General features: G+C 36.9%; 1 protein-coding gene across 8 annotated transcripts in view; it reads left to right on the top strand.

Moving 5' to 3' along the window:
• The window catches only part of PIEZO2 (piezo type mechanosensitive ion channel component 2), a 286,361-nt gene that overhangs the window by 36,013 nt on the left and 225,184 nt on the right, over window positions 1–25,164 (top strand). For all 8 annotated transcript variants that reach the window (XM_063165966.1, XM_063166019.1, XM_063166001.1 and 5 more), the window contains exon 2: window positions 13,749–13,844. In XM_063165966.1, coding sequence (XP_063022036.1) covers window positions 13,749–13,844 — 96 coding nt within the window. The remainder of the gene's footprint in view (window positions 1–13,748; window positions 13,845–25,164) is intronic.

Genomic DNA, 25,164 nt, shown 5'->3' on the forward strand with positions numbered 1-25,164 from the left:
ACCAGTTGTAGCTTATATAATCTTGCTTGTAGGGGTTTTTTTCAGTAAAATAAGGAGTGCAGGTGGCTGAGGTGGAATGTTTGGGTACAATTAGTACCCAGGTTTGACCATGATTAAGGATTTCTTTGCATCCTGAAGTTCTGATCTTGAAAGAGGCATTGATTTAGAGCTCATATATTAATTTTTGGCCTATAAATCTTCTTTTTTTAAAATAAGCATAAAAATGCATAAAACTCGTAGATGTTGGATTTGGAGGGAAGTGATATTTCCTCACTCACAGCATCTGAAGCTAATTTCAAATCTACTGATTCTGCTGCCTGCAAATAAACTAAAAGTCTGATTCAACATCTGGGCAAGTATTATTTTTGGAAATCCTGTAGATGACTGAAAAAAATGGAGTGGAGGACCCACTTTTCTGTACTCCTTTGCACAGGATTTCTGGACAAGAATGGAAGCTTTCTTCTGAAACGCTGAATTTATTATGCAGAGATCTCACAAAATAGGGTGGGGGTCAGATTCAGATTGCCAACTTTTCCTAACCTCGAAACAGGATGTGCTCCCCTCTTTCCACTCCAGGACTCCATGTAATAATCAAACCATTCATGCTTGTTCCAATCTGCATTTTAATACTTGCCTTTTTTTTTTTTAAGCTCTTCAAATATTTCTCAGCTAAAAGTTGATAAATGGCTTTTGGCTTACCTGGTTGACATTCATCTGCTGGAAGGTGATTGCATTTTTGGCAGGAGAGATGAGCTAAATTAATAAAATGTAGAAATTGAATTAGTAGCCTGTCTCGTGCCTGATCACAAATATGTTTTGTGTGTTTTCTAAATTTGGAGTTAAAATTGTAACTCTTTATGGACAAGCACATTGGTTGCTTTGCTGTCTGTGCTCTGTGTCATCATCCACAAAAGCAGCCTTGTTGGGCTGTACAGTGCAGGGTGAAGTTCACAAAGCACTTCAGAGGTTAGAAATATTCTTATCAAGCTTGACTCAAATTGTCTCCAGACACAAAAATAACATTTCTTCTTCTTTGGGATACGTTGGGCTACAGTTCCCATTTTCAGATGAGTCCATTCAGTATTTGGCCCCCTCTGGAAAACTGCTTTTTTTATTTCTTGCACTTTTGGCTGAAAGAGTCCAGTTTACCAGTGTCTTGTCTGCTGATTGAGAGAGTGAGAACATGGCATGCACACTGTTGTCTTGCTGTGCCAATAAATGGATTTAAACTAAAAATCTCTTTGGTTTTAAGAATTACACCTGCAAACAAAGCAGTATTCTTGGATGTTTTGAGATGGTCGCTATTTTTTCATCTGGTATTGTTGGTTAAGGGTCACTTAGCAGAGCGCAAAAATATTTTTAAAGGACAGGTTTCTAGCTGGTTGTTCCTGTTTTCAGGAGTTTGGTATGACGGATTTGAGTCACTGTGGTTGATCAGGTTACAGTGGTTTATGAGCAAGAAGTGTATTTTGTCTAAGGAACAAGCAAGTTCAGCTACTAGATTGTGGATACTGGTGAAGTTTGTGAATTCATCTGCCCTTCCTGGAACAGTCCTGGGAAAGAGGACAAAAATGCTTGTGTAAGGAGTGCAGGATCAGGGCATTCGTGTGCTGATTTGAATGAGGTCCCTGGGTTTCCTGTGTTTCTTTGTAGTTCAGGTAAACCAAGCATCAGATTCTGTATTATTAACCACTGAAGGCAATGATTAGATTGTTTTGAATTATTGTATAATGTTTGTTGAAATTTTATCCTTTAAATTTGAACTGGTTTTTTATTGGATTGCTGTGAATTTGAGGGAAGAGAGTAAAATAAGGGAAAGGCTTCAATGACTGTTAGTTTAGAAGAAGAAGAAGAGCAAAGCCACCCACTGGTTTGGAGTTAAGTATGATTTTACTGTATCTGTTGATGTTTTCTTAAAGGTTAATATACAATTTTAGTGATACCAGCAGTTCAGATTTAAACCAGCCTGTTGGCTTAAAACACAAGACCTACAGGAAAGCAAATGTGCCACTTTTTCAAATGGGTATAATGTTGCACTTCTTTTTTTTTTCGCGTGCCAAACGTTGATGTGTTTAATCATAATGCAGAACTAAACATAGGTTTCATACAAGATGTGGTTGAAAGTTCTGAGGCTCTGATATTAGATTTATGATTTCCTGTAAATATATTCTCACAATTTTTTTCCATTTGAATGAAGGGATCTATGGCTACAGGGCTGTTCCCCTTTAAGATCCCACATAAGGCAGCTAATGAATGCATTTGGAGGCAGGTAAGGAGCATTAAGACTGTCATCTTGAAGGATGGAAACAGTTTTGGCCTCCTGTGCTGGAGCTGCATCCTTGTCCCTTTACTACCTCCAGTTTCTCAGAAGGTGTGATTGTATTTGGCACATGTTCCTTTTTTTCTGAACACAAAGGTGTTCAGATGCTGCAGTGCAGCACAGCATATTGTGACAAATGGAGTTAGAGCTTGTGACTCGGTCTTTGATGTTTTCAAACAGAAAGTGACACACATATTATGGGGAAATCTACCAGAAAAACAATGTGAATATGATTAGGGGGATAATTTTGGGTTTCTGTTTCTCATGAATAAAAAAATACTGATTCCAGAGTAAAGTCTTGTTATATGTACATGTAGCACCCTTAGGAAGAGAGACAATAATAAATGACAATAATAAATTTTTGTGGGATGGTTGTGTTCTTGGAACTGCAGGTTTAGCTTTGGGAATTTGGGGTCATATTGCTCACACCTGTCATGTAAATGTGATAAAGTATTTTTCTCTGGATCGGTTTCTTACCTGTATAAATTCGGTAAGGATACTTCCCTTTTTTCTACTCGGAGTATTCTTGTGCACTGAAGTTGTCTGCTCTGTAATGTTCTTTGGTAGTCTGGGGGCACTGAAGCCACACTCCATTATCTGTTGAGGATTGATGTTTTTACGAGTGGACTGTGATGCCCTAAGCAAAGGATAAATGTTTTCTGCTCATGCTCACGATCTGTTCCTTGTTATGTAGTCACACTTAACTCCAGCTTGCTTTACCATATCTTGGTAACAGGGTCCTAATTTATTTATGCTACCAATTATGATGATGGTGGGAATTTTGCTGCTAATATGCATTTATTCTGATCAAAGAGCTGAGAAGGCAGTCTTGGTGATTGTTTATTTATTTATAAAGGGTGCATTTTCTGATAACTATAATTAAATAACTTGGAAGTTTTAGATTAAAAAAATTAGTTCTCAAAATTGTTTAGTAATGAAAAGCAAGAAAATTATGTGGGAGCATTGAATATTCAAAATTAACTATAATACCACATTGAACTACTTTGGAAGTGGATAGCTAATTATGAGAGAGAAGGTTATCTTATATGAATGGATAAAGCAGGAAAAAGTTTACATTTCCAGCATTATTCTCACCTGATTTCAAACTGGAAAAATGTTTTCAATTTTCTTGGGTTAAAAAAATGAAAACAGCAAACCAAACCACAACTAATTTATTTCAATAGATCCTTTTAATAATTATTATTGTTATTACACCTACTTTTAGGTAAACTTTCTCCTCCTTCTGTAGTAAATGAACTTTCCAATAACACATTAACAGAACATTGTTACTGAGTTAGGTGTCACTCAAGCTTTTTAGTAGATGCTGTTTTTCTATCTGCAGCTTTGTCTTCCCACTTCCATCACTTAAGACGATGTAGGAAGGGAAGAAGTTAGTTATTTTTCAAGCATGACAAACAAGAATACTCCTGAGACACACTCCTGACTGGCTCTTGTACATTGGTCTAACTGTTAATGAAGAGAATCCTTGTGTTTGAACAAACCCCAGTATTCTACTTATTCTGGCACTTTTCTGGAGCTATAAACTGCATCCAAGACTAATTTGGTCAGTTTGCTCATAAAGACCACTTTGAAATCCATGTTTGTGTTCTCAGATGGTATAAATTTTTTGGTCAGTTTACTGACAAAAATACTTTGTTAACCAGATAAAAATTTATACTAATGGAAGTGCTCATAAATAAAGTCACAAGGATTATGTAAGACTTTACTGCTGTTATCTTCACTGTATGTAGAACTCTTGTCTGTAAGGATCATTGGCTGCCCTGCAGAGATGGTAAAGAAAAACAATTTATTTTTTTTTTAACTTGAAAGACAGCTTGGTGTTTATATATTTCTTATATTTTTGAGATATGTTTAAATCAAATTTAATGTGCTCTTCACTTAGTTTTAATCCTCCAGGATGTATACTTTGGCTCTTTGTCAAGAACAGATCTTCTGAGATTCTCAGTGGACTCATTTCTCCAAATTTGAGATCTTGCTTAATTAAAAACATGCTGTGTTTTTGGTTTGCTTTTTTTTGGTTTTATTTTGGTTTTCCGTAAATGAAATATGTACAGTATTGGGTTTTTTTTGAATGAAGATTTATATTGACACCCTTAAATTTACTGCACCCATCTCCTTGTGTTCAGAACAGGCCTAATGATGACAAGTTTTCGTTCTCTGTCTTCCCTTGCAACAAAAAATCCTTTATTTTGCAATTAGTTAAGTTGAGAGCTCTAGAAGTTCTGTAGTGTGAGCCCAGGACCCTGATTTCCTTGTTGGGATGACTGTTTTATTTTTTATTCTGGTGGGATGCTGCATGATACTATTTGGTGTCTTCAGGACAGTGGCTTGACTCCAAAGAAATACGTAGTTAGACTTTATATTGGGCCTAGATATAAACAGATTAGAATTACTAACTGCGTGGGAAGTTTTCTTCAAGTTAAACTTCTTAACTTCCCACATTCAAATATTCTTGGACAAGGACACAATGGTTTGTTTTATAAACATGAAAGGGGTATTAAATCATTTTCAATTTCCAGTCTTGCTCTTAAAGTTTGGCTGAGAGCTTATCAAAAGTCTGGGGGAGTTTCTTCAAAACATATCCAGAGGAAGAAAACATTGCTACGGATGCTGTACAAAAGAAAATCAATACATGGAAGAAGGCCTTCCAGAAATACAAGAGATTTGGCAACCTGAAGAGAGTGCCACAGATGGCAACTCCATGAATGTAGGCAGTTTCTTGAATGACATGTGAAGAAACAGAAGCAGATGTGCCCTGCACTTTCTGGGAAATTGACGTTACTACTTGAAATAAATTCACAATTAAGACTTTTTTTTCCTTGAATTGCTATGTGGAGTAATTATAATAACTATTACTTTGCTGTGTGAAAAAGTAATAAGATATAATAAAAGAAATGGACAAGACCATGGTTCTGTTCCAATAGTAGGATTTCTGAATGACCTTTTTCATTCAATGTTAGATAAGTGTTGCATTTGAAACCCACAGTAAAATGCATCTGTCCCAGTAGAACTCTCTTACAGAGACTGTGGTCATGTGCATGTGAAATATCATTGGGAGTCAGATGGGTTTCAGTATTGCTTCTGCAGAAAAGGAAATCTTAAAGATCAGATTAGATTTGTGGATTACAAACCGCCTCCTAATGTGTCCATGAGTTCTGTGACTCTTTCAGTTCTTCAGGTTCCTTTCCTGGTTCTGAGTTATGAGAAATAGTTTGCAAGAAAATTCATGGCATTCCTAAGTAGATTCTTGTAGTAGCTCAAAATTTCTTTGCAATGAGAGAAAGCTATCTCATGTATTTGTAAGGAGAGAGAGAAATGCACAGTTCTTCAAATAAAAAGGGATTTATTATTTCTACAAGCAACATCAGTTTAGAATAGATTGCAACATCATTGCAAGAATGAGAAGCTTGTATCTCCTTTATGCACTTGATGATATCCTGGAGTTACCTATTTTTAAAAATTCTGTTTCCTTTGGTAAACACTCTGGCTTTGTAGCACTGTCTGAAACGCTCCTTCATCCATTCAGATTTATAGCTTGCAGTTGCAATCCTCTGGGTCCTTTTTATTCAGTGATGGACCAAGAAAGGAAGTTTATCTATCCTTTCCTCTGCTGGAATAAATAATGGCAAAGTTTCCAACTCTGCATTCATATTTGTGAATCAACTACACTAATGACACTCATATTTTTCAGTGTTAACACCTCTCTGATGTTTAATCATATTTATGTTCCTCAGAAGTGTTTATCTGGGTTAGTTTTTTAACACATCCTTCATCTGACTCAGGGTTTTTTAGGACTGATGTCAGTAAGCAACAGATGGTGAAAAAAATTACTTGGTTCTTTCTGCACCTTATGTCAATTGGCTTATGGTGATTTATGTGTTTTAAAAGACTATGAATGGGAATGGTGGTGGAGGAATGGTAATATATGCTGAAATTCACACTTCCAGTTGCTGGAAGCATCTGACTGGATAGCTGTTCTGGGTGTCTGTAGCTTCTTAGCAGCTGTAAATGAAGGTCTCAGTCCCTTTCTGCTCATGGAGGTCTGTCTCTCTGTTACCCAGCTCTCTGCACATCTGTCCCTGGTTGATGTTATGTTTAGCAGTAGCACTGTGTGTGACATTTGATTGTCATCTGTGTTCTGAGTTTGCTGTTATTTTTAGTCTGAGTCTTGACAGGGTTATGCAACTGTAACAGCAGAACCAGACTACTGTCTCCAGATGTCCGGGGAAACAGGAACATGCTTTTCTCATCCCATGAAAATGAGTGAGGAGCAGGGTTATTTCTTTAGCTCCCAGTTACTTTCCTAGAGAGAGGAGCCTGGAGATAAAGAGCTGTTGGTGAAGCAAAGGTGAGAATGCAAACAGCATCCCTTCTGCAGGCAGCCACCTCAGTGGAGGAAGAAGAAGACATCTCTTTCCACTTCCCATACAAATAAATGAATTTAGTTTCAGTTGGCACTGAAATGGAAATGAGTTACAATGTGAAGTGGATCTTTTGAATCGGAAAAATGACTGATGATGGTGTCCATCATGTTTTTTAATTTGGAAATATTTGTATACTTAGTCATGGCAGTAAAGTGTATGGACATGGATTTGCTTGTGAAAGTGGATACAGCTTTAAAACACATTATTCTAAGTAAGATGATGATTGTGGTATGGTTATACTTAAGATCCTTTGTTCATTTTCTTGCTGTCAAATACAGCTGGGAAACACAGCTCCTGTTCCTAAGCGCTGAAAGAAAGTGGTGAACAAGGTGTTTTGTCTTCTCCTCCTCTTGATTGATTCCCGTGGAATATTTGCCACAAAGTTAAAATCTGTTCCAGATGGTTTGTGATGGAGAGAAAGCTTACTAAAACTGCTGCTTGGAGAAATAGAGGAAAGGCAGGAAAAAGCAAAGGAGAAAAAAAATTCCCAAGCCATTGCAAAACTGTTCACTATCCAGCAGTTATCTCTCCTGATAAATGCTGACAGGTGAAAAAATGTGGTTGTAGAAGTGCTGACATGAACTGAAAGCATTCTATTCATCTGTTCATCAAAGTGTTCATGCTTTTGGTGGTTTTTTGGGTTTTTTTTCCCAAAGAAGACATTTTTTCTCTCTGGGTGCGGCACACAGAGCAGCCCCGCGTTGAGATGCTGGCTCAGGAGCAGGATGGGGAGTGGTGTGTGTTAGCACGGCCTTATCAGCAGAGCTGTTGGATGTGGAAAGAGTATGGGCTGATGCAGGAGGGAACTTGTCCTGAGCAGACACAGTTCTGCACTGCACACCAGAGGCTATGACCATTATTTTGCTCTGAAGGGATGGTAAGATTACATGCACTTCACTTAACTGTCTTGCATAGCAGTGTATCATTCCAATCTCATCTGTCACAAGTGTTATTTTAAGTGCAATTACTCAGAAGTGAGACCAAAACTATGTCAGGTGTTAATCCATTTTCTGAATTTCAATAAGTAAAATAAAATAAATATCTGTGAGCTAAAGTTCCCTGGGCACTATGCCTATCAGATATATGCCTATCAGATATATTACAAGAAGTTATAGTTTTTGAAGACGAGCATTTTTGGTCACTATCACAGTTTTATTCTTTAAAATAGGTTGTTTACAGCATAAACTAATTTTGCAATGTGTGTTTTTTTTAATTGTTAATGTAAAAATCTCGGAGGAAAAAGTTCTGAAACAAATTTTGTATTTCTGAAACAAATTTGAAATATGAAGTGTTAGAAGGGTTGAAAAAAAACAATTTTCAAAAGTGCAATTTTCTTTTTCAGAAGTGGTAATGCATATTTCTGATCAAGTGAACTTAACTTTTAGTCTTCTTAATCTTTTTACTTAGTCTTCTAAGTAAAAAGACTGTGTCTTTTTCTACTGCATTTGGTTAGTAATGGTTATCTCATGTAAAAGTGAGAAATCCTCAGAAACAAGATTTTCACTTGTGACTGAGTTGAAAAGGGGATGTGAGGTTGCCTTCCACTTTGTATCTTAGCAGTCATTGGTGCATAAAATTATAGTGGAGATGAGAGCAACTGGTTGATCATCTTTCTGGGAGATTCAGCTCTGCAGGTAATTAATATTGGGTCATTTTGTCGTGCCAACACTGAATGAGTTCACTTTTTACTACATTAGTTTGTAAAGTGGTGCTCATAGACAGCAGAGCGAGCTGTGTACAGCCTTGTGGGTCTTTGTCTCAATGTGAGATAAGGTGGGGGTTCTTCTCAAGGACATCCCTCCCTCTGGGGGCAGAGGCATCAGGAACTATGAGGAAATACTGGAGGGCAGTTTGCTGCTAGTTTATTGTATTGCTACTATGTGCGTGGGTGAGTTTTGGTTAAAGAATGCTGCGTACATTAATTTATTTCCAGCAGTTCTTATTCTATAGAATTTAAATCACCTTACCTCTTTTAACATGTACTTATTTTACCAAGCTCTTGTGTTGTTCATGTAGTCCATCAAGGAACAGTGTAGGGCTCCATTCAGGTTTTTGGTGGTTTTCCCTGCAGCTTTTGTGCAGTTTTGCTATAATAGGCAATGAAGATGTTTAAGCCATAAATTGTAACACTTCAGTCTCTGACAGAAGGCCAAGTCCATACGGCCTAGTGCTGGACCTACTTGCCTTGGTAGGGCAGGTCCTGATGTCTAGTAAGGTGATTAGGGGTATAAAAACCTAACCAACCAACAAAAAGCCCCCCAAAATTCACCAGTTTATAATATTCCAGAGAATGTGGGGACCAGCTGGTAAATGTCTTACTGGAGAGCAGCACAAGTGGAAAGGCCTGAATAATTGTGACCTTAGGACAGTGCCTTATTGGTAAGAGGGATCTTAACTGTATCTGCTCCTGGAAGAGTTGGCCACTCATGACACATCCATGGATTGTCATTTAGAACACCTTGGTTTGGAGGGGGAGATAGATTTGCTTCAGCATTTGACTTAGGCTGAGCTTTTGCCCCAGAATCTTTTCATCTGGGGTGTGTGCCAGTGTCTCATTCACGTCACACCTAGTAGCAAAGGCTGTTATCTGTAGCCTGTTTTAGTCATCTGAATTGCGTGGTAATTGAGGATTTTTTCAGAACAATGTGAATATAATAGGTATTAACCATAGGATAACTAAGAATAATTACAGCATTACAGGCAGGAATCCGATGCTGAGTTGTCCGAGCTTTGAGAGTTGGACACTTGGCCTCCTGGAGACTGAGAAGTCTCAAAGGTCATTCAGCTGTTGATTCCTTTTCCCTTCTGTGTTTTGGTCTCTTATTTCAGATCAGCTGGGTATAAGAATGAGTGAACAGCATCACCTCTGTCTTTTAGCCAACTACCCTTGCCTGCTCAGGGTTAGACATTTTTTCAGCAGCACTTTTTCCAATTAATATTTTCACTGAATATGTATTTTTTTGTGTTACTGGAAAAATAAGCATGACAGGCCAAATTTTAGTCTAAATGTACCATTTTTGAAGAATATCATTGCATAGCTTTCTTAATAATCTTGCAGCTGTAAAGTTGTTAAAACAGGATGCAAACACCATGCAATATCCTGTTGAAGTAGAAGACACATTACTTCAGTGTAGTTGGCAGAATTAATTTCTTCTATGCTAAAGCACACAAGACTCTGGATAGGATAACACTAAGAAGGATACATAATATTCTCAAAACTACAGTAGAACTATGTGAAAGAGATATTTTTACATATTTCTTGAACAGAAAAGGGTTTAACAAGCAATACATTATACTTTTAACAATAATGACATTAATTTTTTTTACTAAAGTAAATTCAGAAATATTGAGTGGATGGCTAATTTTGTCTTCACCTTCTGTCTTGTTTTCTGCTGTTGTGGCTTTTGACAGAATTCTAGTTTTCAAATGAGGAGGCTCTTGAAGCCAGTTTTTCTCAACACGTAGTTTCCACTTCTGAATTAAGTACTCTTAAAATTTTTGTGGACTAAAACTAAACACATCGTTTATGAGGCTGGTTTTTTCCTCTTCTTTCCAAGTTCATGTTTATTGTGAATTTCTTTATTGCCCCTCACTTTGCTTTCCAGTATTTTTTCATATAACAGGTAAAACACCAATTCTATACAAATTAATATCTCTAAATGGAGGAAAGAAAACTGTTGGTATAAATATGAAATAATAATATGTAACAGCTGTTAGAATTCTACATGTAGAAAGCTGATGTGTCTATGAAGCAGGATTAAATTTCTTCAAAGGCCTAGTCTGGCTAACATAAAACAATGAAAAATAAATTCTAGAAGGACAAGGTTAACATGTGATACACGTGATATATGATTTTCTGGTTTTTTGGCTTTTTTTGAGATTCCTTTTAAATTTTGTATGGCACACACTGTGCATACCGTTCTTAAAAATGGATTAAATATTTTAGCTATAAATCAACTTGTCCACTGCTGTGAAAGATGATAAAAATCTTTAAAGGTTTATACAACACCTTTTATTTTCTATACATTAAGACTGAAATATTTTAAGTAGTCACTTATGAATGGAGAAGTCAGTCTTATATTTTATCAAGTGCTCTTCTCTTCCTAAGGGACGGTGCTTTAAAGTACTTCAGGTGATACAAAATAAAACCTAATTTGCTACTAATTCTTTGTATTAATGGCTCTGCTTTTTATGTCTTTTTGCAATTGTGTATTATTGCTATTATTGGGCTGTGAACAACAGCAGAACTTCACAGTTGAAAATCACATTTCTGAAATTTTGTCAATAGAGGCTGTTAGAAAACATGGTGAAGCATGGTTTAAAGGGAAGCCTGAAGAGCAGGAAATGTGTATGGACTTTGCACATATGGTCTAATTTCCAATTTAAGCTTTTTTGTTCAGTGTTTGGTGTAGACAAACCCATCTTTTGAAAGGGAAGGTTTGAATGGATATGTAATCTCTTTTAACAGTCCTGTTTATGTAGCAATAGAGGAAAAAAAAAGCTTTTGAGTACACAGCTCTAGGAATAGAAAGCAGTAAATTTTGAGGTAAATATAGTTCAAGAAGTCATCTGAAATTAATTTTGCAAATCGATTAGACAATTTTGAGAAGCAGTAACAAGCCTAAAATGCTAAAATTACATTAATTTTGATACTTCAAACTGACCAGTGTATCCAAAATACCCAGAAATTTCTATCTCATCTGGTTTGCCAAGAAATTAATCTTTATAGGTGCTTTTTCTGTTGATGGAATTCCATTGATCTTAAATGGGATTTTCCATAGTTTTGGACACCTGTGTACAGCTCCTTTTGCAGAAAGAGACCTCTGCGAATACCAGAGACAGTGTAGAGGATGGGTTCATTTGCTTTTTTGGGTCCTTTGTTGTTGCATCAGTGACAAACTAAAGCTGATTTGATGCTCTGAAACTTTTTCTAGATAGTTTTGAGTGTCAGAACTGAGGAATATGTATGTTTGACAAAATAATAATGTAGTGCAGTGCCAACATGTGAAAGTAGTGCAGCTGCCATTTCCTAATCTTTTATCTTGCTAAAATTATATTCAGTCATTTAATCTTGCACCTTAGCTTGATAAGGCACTCATCTGTCCAGACACATACACTAGATGAATGGAGATAAACACAAAATAAAAATATTGGAATAGTTGCAGTAGGGAATAGTAAAAATGTTGCAGCTAGGTTTTGGGGAGTTTAATTCATAATTCTGAGAAACATAATGCTAGAGCTCTTGCAACTGCTTAAATAAATACAAATTTTCCTGGCAGTGTCTAGCTGAGTTTGCTGGAGGAGGCTTTGATACAAATAGAGGTTCTAAATATTTGACACAGACTTGTTAGCAAGACATTCAGTGACTTCCAGCTAATGAAGGAAGACATTTAAAGCACACAGTTGCTGTTTTCTGTATTTGTACTGGGAAATTGACTGCTAGGTGCTCTACAAGAAGTGCAGCAAGCTCAGTCCTTAAGAAAGAAGAAAATGAGTATAATATTGCACTGAAAATAAGTAGGCTGTTTAACATGATTAAAATCTGGTTGACACAATCCCAAAATAACTGGATAATAGTGTTACCTGCTAATGTTAATATTCTGCTACCAGAATGACTGAGCACATTGGTCCTTCCCATTGAAATGGAAAAGCCTTCAGGCCATAAAAGGCCTTAAACCACTATCGTACCTCTTCCTATGAATGCCACAGAACTTGTTCCCACCCTGAAATTGAACTTGAAAAAAACCCAACAAACCAAAAAGTTGATTTATGGATTTGTCCTGATATCAGGAGTGTCCTCTTTGCCATTCTTTCCAAGAAGGCCTCTAATGGCCATTGTACATTCTGTGCTCCTCTGCAGAGGACCCTGAGAGTAGGTGCATAATAGCAGAGGTGCCTCCCTCTTCTCAAGTACATTGACTTTAGAGCTCTGATAATTGCTTGTGGAATTCCCTGTGGGATAGGTCCTATTTACTCTGTCTTGCAGGTTTTTTATAGTTACAAATGTAGGTGTAAGTCTTCAGTTGGTCTTTAAAGGCTGTGACTATAAGGAAAGTTTAGTAAGTGACAAAAGCAATTCTTACAGGAAAATGAGAAGCTGCTCTTAGGGGTTCTGGATTTTACTCAGAAAACCCCTCTATCAAGCTTTGGCGGATTTTATAGTCCTTGACAGATTTTTTTAAGGCTGATGGTGGAATCATATCAGTTCAGAAAGAGAGAATGGGTGCTTCTTATTCTTCCTGCTTGCTAGGCACTCATGCATTTCACATGCTTCTTGGCCAGCCTGCAGATATGGAGTGTATACCTAGAGTTTTCTATCAAGACTATTAAGGAAATCAAATCAGTTATTCAAAACATTGGCTAGTTTGGGAAACAAAAGTTGTAGCTATTGTATGGATTTGCCAATAGAGAGCATTTGCAGTTTTGTTTTATAATTAAAGTGGACAGATGTGATGATGATAAGGACCAATTAATGCATAACTTGTTAACTCATTCCCATTATTGTTTCCCTGATACTATTCCATGATATTCCACAATACACAGTTGTTTTCAGGAAGTTGTGTCTGGTGAAAATTAATTTCTTTTGGAATACGTGTTTCTGGCAGGGCTAAAGATATATATGTATTCCAAAACCAAGTTGTTTTGGATATAGCTGGTAAAACTTCATTGATACAAGTCTCCATCACTGGGGATACTCAAGAACCCTCTTGATGCAATCCTGTGCAGTGTGCTCTGGGATGACCCTGCTCCAGCAGGGAGACTGGGCCAGATCACCCACTTCGGTTCCTTCCAACCTGACCTAATCTTTGATTCTAAGATTCACTTTAGGCATGAACTTGAATACTGTGAAAAAATTGTTTAAAGAAGTGGTCAAAAGTTGACAAGGTCAATTATAAACTCAAGTGGGAAATGCTTTGTGCCATTTAATTTGATTTTATCAGGCCAATTAAACAATATGTTGTTTTTCTTTTCTCTCATTGCAGCCTGTGCTTTCCGTTATAATGGGCTCTCCTTTGTCTACCTCATCTACCTCCTGCTCATTCCTCTGTTTTCAGAACCCACAAAAGCAACCATGCAAGGTAAGAAGTTCATTGCTTCGTTCTTCACAGTCTGTGGTGCACAGAGTACATGCAAAAGCTTTGATGGAGTAGAAGGTGAAGTCCTGAGTGTTTCCCCCTCATTAAGTGATCTGACTTGTAATACACTCTGTAAATTCCCTCATGTTGTAGTTTTACAATATGCTGGCTTTGGTGCCCAAGGACTTCCATCCATGTTTGCCCCAAATTGCATCAGGGCTGTCTGATAGCACTGCTTGGCATTCCTTTTTATGACATTATTTCCTCTGGAATACTGATGTAATCTGGGTGAAAAATGAGTTTTTAGAACCCGCCCAAAGCCATCTTATCTAGATTTACTCTAGGTCTGAATTGGTAGTTAATTATGAGAATTAAGTTTGATACAGATTTTTCGTTCAATTGTATTTTAGGTACTTATTTAAACAGCTGTCATCCTGACATTATACTACTGCCTTAGCAAAAATAACTCGAAGGGCTTGCTTTTAGAGATGACAAATGACTGCATCAGGCATTCAAGCATTTATGTATCACATACAGAGGTGTGCCACCCTGCCTTGTCTACAGCAAGAATGTAATAACTTGGGGTATTTACAATCCCCTCTAATGAGGGAGGAAAGAGGTTCTTTATAGGCCTGTAAATGGTTTATGTATTTTAAATTACAAAGCTTTGATTGGTATAGAATCATAGAATGCTTAGGGTTGGAAGGGACCTTAAAGATGATCTGGTTCCATGGGCAGGGATGTCACTCACTAGATTAGCTTGCTCAGGGCCCTCTCCAACCTGGCCTCGAACACTTCCAGGAATGGGATATTCACAGCTTCTCTGGACACCCTGTTCCAGTGTTTCACCACCTTCTGAGTAAAGAATTTCTTCCTAATATCTCATCCAAACCTGCCCTCTTTCAGTTTTAAACCGTTGCTGTTGTCCTGTCTCTATCTACCTGCATAAAAAGTCCCTCCCTCTCTCCTTTTTATAAGACTTGTTTTAAGTACAGGAATGCTGCAATGAGTTCTCCCTGGAACCCTCTCTTCTCCATTCTGAACAATCCCAGCTCTTCCAGCCTGTCTTTGTAGGTCAGATGTTCCTGTCTTTTGGTGGGATCCATACCAACTGGGTGGGCTCAGTTTATGTTGTCTGTGTCAGTAGCCAGTGGAACCAGGAAAAACAGGCCTGAAAAATGAATTAAGCAAGCATAAAAAGTGGGAAATCCCACTCTTAGTGGGGCTGCCAGTCATTTTTACAGGGGAATATTACAAGGACAATGTAGGCATGGAACATCAGTAAATGTGCAGCTGTGGGTTAGAGTTTCTCTTAAAGGTGCTGAAGGTATGAATTGAGAGGGAAAGACTCCTTGGGAATTTGGTTGCAGCTGCTCCAATATTATATTGCACATAATATGCAATTGCCCCATTGGTTTTGTGTTTTACTTTCATTGCCCCTCTTGTGTGTGCCAGGAGAAGTGTTTGACTGGATAAACAGAACCATTTTCTAGATGCAAAAAGGGAGAGTAGAGACACATACAAATTCTCTTCTTTTAGAGTATAAAAAAAGTCTATTTGATTAGGACTAATTCTTGTGTGACTTAATGGAGTTTAGTTTGCATCACTGATGGTAGCAATCTCTCCTCAGAGGAAAATGCTTTCGTAGGACTTTGGATAGTTTCCCTGTATTGTGTATCGCATTGCATTGCACTTCCCCTGAATGTCATGCTATCATGTGTTTGAATTATTTTCTTATAAAAATTTAGTATTTCTGAGTGTACCCACTTTGCCCACTGTCCCTGTTACATTTCTAAACTCTGTGTGTGTGTAGGTTTATCTTTCTAGAAAGTGTTGAGGGATGTTGTTTTGGGTTTTTTGTTTCTTTTCAGAAGATGGAAAAGAAAGAGGAAATATTTAAATATATTAGCTAAAACCAGCCAAACCACCAGTAAATCAGAGTTAAAAAAATTAAATAAATTAAACTTTACTAAAAAAACCCAAAACCAAACCGAGTCTATGTTTATGTACTTTACTTGTATTTTCCCCCTAATACTCTGTCACTCAGATAATATTTTATTTTCTTGAATTTGTTTGTTTTGAATAAGTTTTTAAAATTCTTTTACGCTTTCTAGCTTTCCACTAATTTTTTCTTTCCTCATCATGTCCTGATACACTCAGTTCTTCAATCAAAATTTCTGACCAAATTTCCTTGAATTTCTGTTTGTTTTGAAGAAGTTTTTTAAATTTTTTTTTTAAATTTCTAGCTTTCCACTGTTTTTCTTTCCTCATCATCTCCTGATGCACTCAGCTCTTCAGTCAAAATTTCTGACCAACTTTCCTTTCTGTTGCACTTCCATCTGTTTTCCCAGTTTGTCACCTTGCACTTTACAGTTCCTAAAATTATGGAGCTTCTCTTCACCAAGCTTAAGGGTTTTACAGGATATAGAAATAGAAATTATTCTGAAATGGGTTATATCAGTCTAGAGTAATTTAAATTTTGACAGAAACCTAAAAGTTTAGAAACACTGGAGAAAAACTATTATACTCGCTCAAATAGTTCAGATGATGTTTAAAGATTAATGAGTAATTTTTTTCCTTCTTGACTCCTTAAATATTTAATCTCATTAAAAAGGTTAATTACTAAGATAAAGTAATACTAATCCCTAAACATGAAGATATAATTCGCTGTCTGTCTCTGCCTATTTTCCATGTATTAGTTTCAATTCTAACTGAAGAATTTGTCTCCTATACTTCAAAAGAGGTTGGTATTTCACCTGTCAGCATCTTAAAACTAACCTATGGAACATAGGCCGAGACAACTCTGTAAGAAACATTTGTTGCAAATAACATCTTCTTGTCTACAGCAGTAACTTGAAGCCTGACCAATTTTTCAAGGGTTGCAAATGGGAACAGTTTTTGAGGCATTTACCTCTTTGTATGTGTAGTGAAGCCCTGTGATTTCAGCAGTAATTCTTCTGTATGAATTATATCTAAAATCAGTAACTGATTTGTTACCTATTTCTCTGGAGCTGACAAGTACACAGTAAATTGTGCAACAGTCTAGTTTCTAACTTCTTTGGTTGTTAGATTGTTTATATTAGTGACATGTTTTTTCCTTTGTGTCTAATATCTACTGCAGTTATGTCTTCATCCTTAATAAAGGCTTGAACATGATGTTTTTATAGAAGTAATAAAACATGACAACATAGATTGGTCCAGTCTTGGGCAAATGGCTCATTTAGCTGTACTAAATACCTGTTTTATGTGGCTTTTTTTTTCCGGTAAGAGATGTGAGTTTACATTTAGATGTGTTTTATTTCACTTTATTTAATTTCATATTTTTTATGTAGCCAGTCATGATGTAAATAAAAAAAAGTGAGGGAGGGAATCAGTTGATTTCACACATGGACTAGGTTTTGCTAAGTCTGCTTCTGTTAATGGCAAAAATAATGAGTTTGCTTCTGAATTAATTCACTGCTCAGGATGACAAAACTTGTATCTCTGCTGGAAAAATGAACTTGTAACAGCACTCAGATAAGTAAAAATGATGTTTTAAAAATGCTTAGATTGATAAAATGATGAAATAAAATTAAAAAAAATTGTTAATTCAGCATTATTCTGAGCGTGGCTGAAACTATGGTAAAGAAATGGAACAATGGAATTTGTTTTGCAGATATTAGAGGGTTTGTGATTTGCAATAATTTGCACAGAATTGTAAGATACAAAAGGGTTGCAGTAAAAAATTTGGATCACCAAATATAGCTGAAGGATTTACAGGAGAGTATTGATCCAAGTGAATATGGGAAAAAACTTGATGCAAACATTGTTTTAAGTTTCGTGTGAGAACAATGCCCCTATGTGCACTCATCAATTCTACAATACATCTGTTTTACTAGCAGTCTTTCTACACTCATCTGCACTCAGTTTTTTGAGTGCAGATGAGTGTAGAAAGAGTGTAGTGTGTAACTTTAAGCACCTGACTTGAGTAGTCTGATTTAGATGTTCAAGGCAGGAATTGGCTAAACCTGTATATTTACTGAACAGAAAATGGGTTCTGATGGTAGTCCTCAGAACTGACCATTTAAGCCTCCAGTGGGTCCGAATATTTTAAATTAGAAACATAATTTTAGACCTCATCTGTGCTGCAAGGTATTAAGACTTCTGGACAAAAGAGGTAGCTTAAGTGAAAATTTTTATGTGATACTCACAAAAGAGAAAAAAAAAGATGGTTAACCCCTTAATAGTAAACTCTTGCACTGAAAAAAAATCACAGTTGAATGGGTTTTAGTAGGTGAGAAAAGAGTACTTTCTATATTACTAAATCACCTGCTTTCACAGAGCTTCAGCTTTAGCTTTTCAGGATTTCCTGTGTGCTGATGAACTGTACACTGCATTTTCCTTCTTCAAGAGAGTTTTCAGTCATGTCTGCCAGAATGGATATTGGACTCTGACACACCATAGACGCAGTAATATGCTGATCTCATTATAAATTAAAATGTATTAATTGGTTGCAAAGAGAAGGGATATGTTCTAAACCATGTTTAAAACATGTATTTCAATAAAAAGTCTTCATGGTTTTGGGGAGTATAACTTGAGTTTTGACCTATTCTTTGGTAGATTTACGATACTCTATGGTCAATCTAGATTTAGGTTTATGTGATTTGGAGAAGAGTTTCATCCACTTTTTACCTGCATAACCACAATGATGATTTGTTCCTTACTTGGAAAATTATTTATCCCCTGTTATCCTTAGGTGATCAATAGAAAGTACTTCAGGCACTAATAGAAATGCTGATTAAACAGGGTGGGAGAACTCTTTGGAATGTCTTTGAAACCACTGAGTTTCTTTGTACTAGCCCAAAGCATCAGTATGAAGACATTTTTATAAGTTAGAAAATGCTGTTGAGCAATAACAAGTGGGATTTCTACAGGATTGGGCACATGTTTTCTTATGGAGACATGCCAGGCTGCTACATAAACATCCTTTGACTTAAAATGCTGCCTCTCAGCTAGGTTTCTCCACTCTGAACATTATAAGGTATTCTCTTGGGAGTGAACAGTGTGTTATTTATAATTAGTGGGCCAAATCCAATAAGAAGTACCTGTTCTTTGAAATTTTAGCAATGTGAGAGTGAAAACGGAGCCATATCTTTACATTAACCACTTTCACAAATGCTCTTGCATCTTAAGAGCCCATGAACATTTCTGTTATTGGTCCTAACTATGTAGGACCAAAAAATTTTCTTAAGAAATTAATTAGAACCCCCTTCAACTAAGTGAAAGTGAACTCACAAGAAGCATTGGACTGACAGTGTGCGGTACAAGAATCTTGTATCTTTCTTAAGTTGTGTGTGATAACAAATACTCACTCATGACTTTCTCACCACCTCCCAATGCTGTTCCCAAATGGGAACACCACTCTAAGGATGGGCACTCCAGTGCCTGAGCTGTTTCACTTTTTAGCGTTCACATACTAGACTGTAAGAAGGGATTCCCAGTGAGTGGCTGATTAGACAGTGTATTACCCATTTATATTTCCATGTTTTATATGAGTGCTGGCAATGTTTTTGGATCCAGGTATGGCAGAAACTCAGCAGCATGTTGATTGAAGACTTGCAAGCAAAGCAGAACCATCAGAGCTGGGGCAACAGTACAGAAATCAGGAGGAGAAAATAACTATGAGAAATTTTTTAGGAGAAAATAACTAGGAGAAATTTTTTTAACTTGCAATTAAGTAATTGATATGGTCTTTTTCTTTTGTGTGGTTATTAATGACATGAGTCTTTGGAAAGATTCAAATGTAGAGAAGGGAAATGAGTCTTGGTAAAAAGGGCAAAAATTCTTCAGAGGCTTTTGAAATAAGGTGTTTGGAATTAGACTGGTGTGGGATTTTTTTTGATAGAGCTGGAAATCCTAAATTATTAGGATTTCCCAAATGACAAGAAAAAGCTAGTTTCAGGAAGGCTGACACTATTACAAACTGTTTTCATTGTAGGAATGAGCACTTTTATAGCTGCTTATTTATTTTAAAGCAATATTTCTGCTGATGTATTAAATAGCATTTGTTTTAGGGAAAGAAAAAAGTCAATTTCAGTTGATCTGAAAGTGATCTCTTTAGTTATTTTAATGTTTCAAGTTGATCCCAAGCCCTGCCCTGATCACCCTGCCCTGGTGATAGTCAGCTTCAGACTAAACATGCCATGGTTTAATAAAACTCTTAAATTAAAATTAAAATAAATTAAATCAGTTTAATTTAACTCTAGCCATGACTAAAGAGCTAGAGCCAAACTCAAGCTTCCTTTTACCCCAAAGTATAAGTAAATTCAAATTTATTACATAGAAAAGTAATTTAGAGGTGCAAATAAGGAATTTTTGTTCTTGGCAATAAGTTTGAAAATGTTTTTGCATTTTTTCCCCTGATTCATTAAACTACATGCAACACCTAATAATATAAATTTTACTCTGTAGAGCTTCTGAAGGTTACTTTTCTAGTTGTCCTTTCTGTTCTTCTTTTTTAAAATAATTGAAAATTAGTCAATTTTCTTCCTTTCCAGGAAGGATGTGCAAAATAAAACTTGTATTGTTGTTGTATTTGGAAGGTGAAAGAGCACAGAAATGGGAATGTAATCGAGAAACAGCATGGTAGATTAGGGGAGCTTGCTGTGAGCTAGCTGTCCTCCTATCTAATGCCATTAAAGCATAAGTAGAGATTTCTGCCCTGAGTTTGAATGACACAAGCACAGAAAGTGTTGCTTAGAGCCCAACTGTGAAGTTGAGCCCTGACAAAAGCACTTTCCTGAATGTGCTCACATTCTCAAATTAGGGATCTGATGTAGGCTTGCTGTGGTTGTGAAAGGATTTTAAACTCAGAATGACCTTATGCCATGTTTTTAAATGGAGTTAAATAATGAACTTATGAAAATGTGTTTTACAAAATCATATGAAAATAGCAGCACCTTAGAATGTAAAATAGGATTGGATGTCCTCCGTGTAGTCCAGTAATCCTAGTTCTGATTAGTCAGGCCACAGATTATGATGGAAAGAGGGTGGTGCTGGGTGTGCCAGGACAACCAAACTTCAAGAATTTGTTCTCTCTTCTTTGTCCTGAAGCATGAATTTCTCCAACTTAAATTGCCTTTGTTCTTTTAATGTGCTTTGTGCATCAATTATTAGAGAAGTGTTACGCTTCTATATTTTTTGTTTTAATGAGCCTTTTTTCCCCCCTTTTTTGGGTTCATTGGCATAATTTGGTAATTTTATATATGTTACACACAGCAGGAATCATAACCTTCCATCTAAGCCAGGAACTTTCTCCTGCCCAGTTTTCCCCACAGTGGGAATGGACTGGCCCTTGAGGCAGCAGTTTCCTTTGACGATTCTGAGACCTCTTGATGGAGCTCTGTCAAAAGCTGCATGATACAAAGTTAAAAGAGAATAAAAAATGTCTACAGTGCTGCAGCTTTTTAGCTCTGTCAATGAGCAAGTAGATTGGAGAGAAATTGCAGGGATATTTTTGAATCTGCTTCTACGCTAGAGTAATTTAAAAGTCAAAATTACATTTCAGGAAGAAGGTAGGAGGTTGATAAGATCTTGGCCAAATTCAGATAATACTAGATGAGAAAATCAACATGCAATTGTTATGGTCTACTATAAATTAGAGGATGAATGATCCTAATAACCATACAGCCAAATATTTCCCTGGGGCATGCAACCTCTTAAACAATTACTGACTTGTGAAGAGTCAATGTTATTTTAAAATTGGGTTTGGAGGGACTACAGACGTCAGAGAGAGTTAGTCATCACTATTCTTATGATCCAAAATGAACAGAAAATAATCTTTAAGGTTTTCTTAACCTGAAGTGCACCATAAGTTCAGGGAAACTAGATAGTGACTGAAGAGCTCAAGCATCTGGATGTGGTGACATTTTCTAGTAAAAAATGCAACAATCTTTCTAGAACTCCCATCTCAAGCATGGGTGGTTTTTAGAGGTGAAGTCCAGACCTATGTTGCTGACTAAAAACTCCCACAAACAACATTAAGAATAAACAGAGTTTGGAAGGGATGAGTAAAAGGGGAATAATCTTAGAGGTCAGAAGTGGTCAGATGAAATAGAATTTGCCAGAAGTCAAGCTGAGTTAAACTTTTCCAAGGAAGCTGAAACAAAGAATAAAAATATAGATAGAAAATATTTATCTATATGAATATAAAATAATTAAAAGCATGGCTTGCAGTAAGGATGAAGTAGGAATCAAATATCATCTGGGTATGCCCCAAATTTTAGACAGGATTGTGTGCTTCAGTTTTGAATCAGGGCAATGCTATTAAACACAGAGACAAAAGCTAAAGCACCACCTGGGAAAGAGGCTGGAAAAAGAAAACTTACTGTATGTGAGGAAGAAGTAAGACCCAAGGAGTTTAAATGTTAAAGTTTTAAAGACTGCATAATCTTCCTCCTAAACCTGAGTGTGATACCCTAAATTGAAGAATGGATATATTAGCTCAAATACAGAAAATGAGAGGAAATGCTCTTGCATGTGAACTCCTGTGATATGAACTACTGTGAACTTGTATTTTTTCAAATTTTGGAGTATATTCATAAGAGAAGAATAAATATCTTGAGGCTACTGGAAAAAAAGAGATTAAATGAAAATGTCTGTTCTAAAAAGGAGTTGTGCTAAGCAACCTAGATAATACTTTGGTAAGGTCAATTCAGATTGAGTCCCAAGAAGCTGATGCTAATGTATACAAATAAGATAAAAACAATGCATCTCATAGATTAAAATAGATTTCCTACTTTTTCAGTCTGCAAATGGAAATCGTCATTTTGGATTTGGACTTGAGGAGAAGGAGGACTTTTTGAGTTAAATGGGGTTGCTGGCACACCATCTAGAAACTGTGTATGTATGGTGGACCAGAGATAGTTTTCTAGGTTTCAGACTTTTAATGAACAGAGTGAGCCTAAAGACCCATCTAACTTCAAAATGGAATATAATCGTATCGTGAACCAGAATATATCCTGTGATGATGGGCAGTAGGATAACCCAGCCAATGCCTCTAAACCCACATTACCGAAATCACTTGCCCAATGTCTCCAGAAAACCTGTATATAAATGGTAGGAGTCAGATGGTTTGTCGAGGTTTTCTATCCACGTTTTGAGTATTTTGGGGAGGGTTATTTAGTTTATTTTACATTAGGCTGAATTAACAGTTACTTCTCCGTTCCTCGGCCTGTTGTCTCGGCCTGGTTAGGCTTAGGATGGCCTTGAGGCAGCCCACGCTCCAAAGGATGAAAGCACTCTTCAGAGTTTTCGGTCTTCAATATTGTTTATTAATTCTTATCTACAAAGTTGTCTGCCAGCCTGACAGAGGTCTGCCCAGCAAGACAGCCATAGGCACACTGCCCTCCCTCTGGGCAGTTTTCTATTTTTATACTAAAAACCATGTCTAAGATATTTACCTTTACCTTCCAATACCTTTTACTTTTATTAACAAATGCAGATTTAGTGTGAACCAATCCCAAAGTGCCAGCATCACCATCAAAGATGGATGACAAGAAGAAGAGAAGGACAGGGCACGCCCTAATTCCTCCATCTTGCCTCCTAAGAACCCCCCTGTACCAAGATTCCAAAACCTGTGTTTTCACCCTGTGAATAATCAATTCCTTCACCACTTATCCCCAAGTGATCCTCTCATCCTTATATAGGTGGCACATCCCGTGCAGGGTCAAAATCCAACCACCAAGCACTTCCGGCAACATTCCAGGATTTCCGAGGGGGAACCTCGGCAACTCTGGACATCAGGAGTGATGTACTGAGTTCCCACAATTACTGACTTGAAACTGCCTGGTGGTTTGGTCATGGAGATGGACAATGTTGGAAGATTTGGATCCTTACTGTGGTCATCAGAACTGTTTTCTAGAGTTCAACAGTCAGAAGAACTGTATATTTTCTTAGAGGATTATGATTTGGTTTGGAAAATGAAAGAGTAAGAAGAATATAAAACACATTTTGGGCTTCTCTATTCTCATTTCTCATACTCCTGTATGTTAAACAACCAAGTTTTATCACGCTTTCTTACAGGAAGGGTACAAAAACCCAGAAAGCTAATAGGTAGGCTTTTTTGTTATTGTGGCTGACCTGTAGGTGAGAGGAATATCAATAAAATCAGTGCAGTTTTTCAAGAGCAGCGCAGCTGTTCCCTTTCACTCCAATTCTATTGCCTTGTTTGAAGGCAATCACACTACACAGAGTCACATCCTGAATCTACTACTCCAGATGGTGTTTGAAGAGCCATTAAGAAGTGAGCCTTGGACTGTATTAGACAGCAAGGCAGCTGATGTCATCAGCTTGACTTCTCATTGCCTTGGTGCCTGGTGCCTCAAAGCCTTGGCACCTGCTTTTTGCTATGAATTTCTCTCTGGTAGCACCAGAAATTTGTCCACTGAGGTAGACACTATTTCTTTAAAATTCATACGTAATTTATTTTTCTTCTGTGTTTTCCCTTCTCATTTGACCTTATTTCAAATAGGTTCTTGTCAGCAAGAGATTTGCTCCTCAAGTTAAGTGCTAAGCATGGATTTTATTTTGTTTTACTCTGAATTTCATCCTCACACATGGAAAAGTATGTACTTTTGACAGGAGCTTATTATGACAGAAAATAATACTGTCCTTAGAGCACAGTAATTGGTAGATATTAGGCCTCTTATCAGATTTCATAGCTAAGCCTGACTTCCTGTGGATGCTCCTGTGTCTGTAATGGATTTGAATCCAGATTCTACATCCCCAGGAATTTGGGAAGCCTAAAGTAGAAATCTAGATTAGTATTAATTCTTTGCAGATCAGCACTGTACTTTCATGTTATAGTGAGACTCAGAGACAATCTCCATTATGAGAATACTGCATCCTTGTATTTTTCTTTCCTTCTCTTGAGATCATCTACCTTCCTTTCCACTTGTTAGTTGTATGACTTAAAAGGTCTTTTTTGTTGTCACCTAGTAGAATGGTCTGATGGTTTGTGCTCCAACTGCTTTGTTCCTGTCATGAGCACAGAAAACTACCCTTGCTAAGTGGCTGAACAAGAAACTAGGAGGGTGTGACACACAGACACTGTTTATGAACTACTTTTTTTTCAAAGGATTTAAGGGTTAAAGGAGAGCTAGGTAGCCAAGTCTTGGTTGTTCACCAGTTGTATTTCTGATTGTTCTGAGAAATCATTTGGTGGTGCAGCAGTACAGACCCTGGCATCTTCAAGCACATCTAGACAAATGTCTATGTAGTTTGGGTAGATGTGGTGCTCCACTCAGCCTGAGGACTTGTCTTGCCTTTATGGGTGAAGATTGTT

Source organism: Melospiza melodia, chromosome 1, assembly GCF_035770615.1.
Source record: "Melospiza melodia melodia isolate bMelMel2 chromosome 1, bMelMel2.pri, whole genome shotgun sequence".
Taxonomy (NCBI): Eukaryota; Metazoa; Chordata; class Aves; order Passeriformes; family Passerellidae; genus Melospiza; species Melospiza melodia.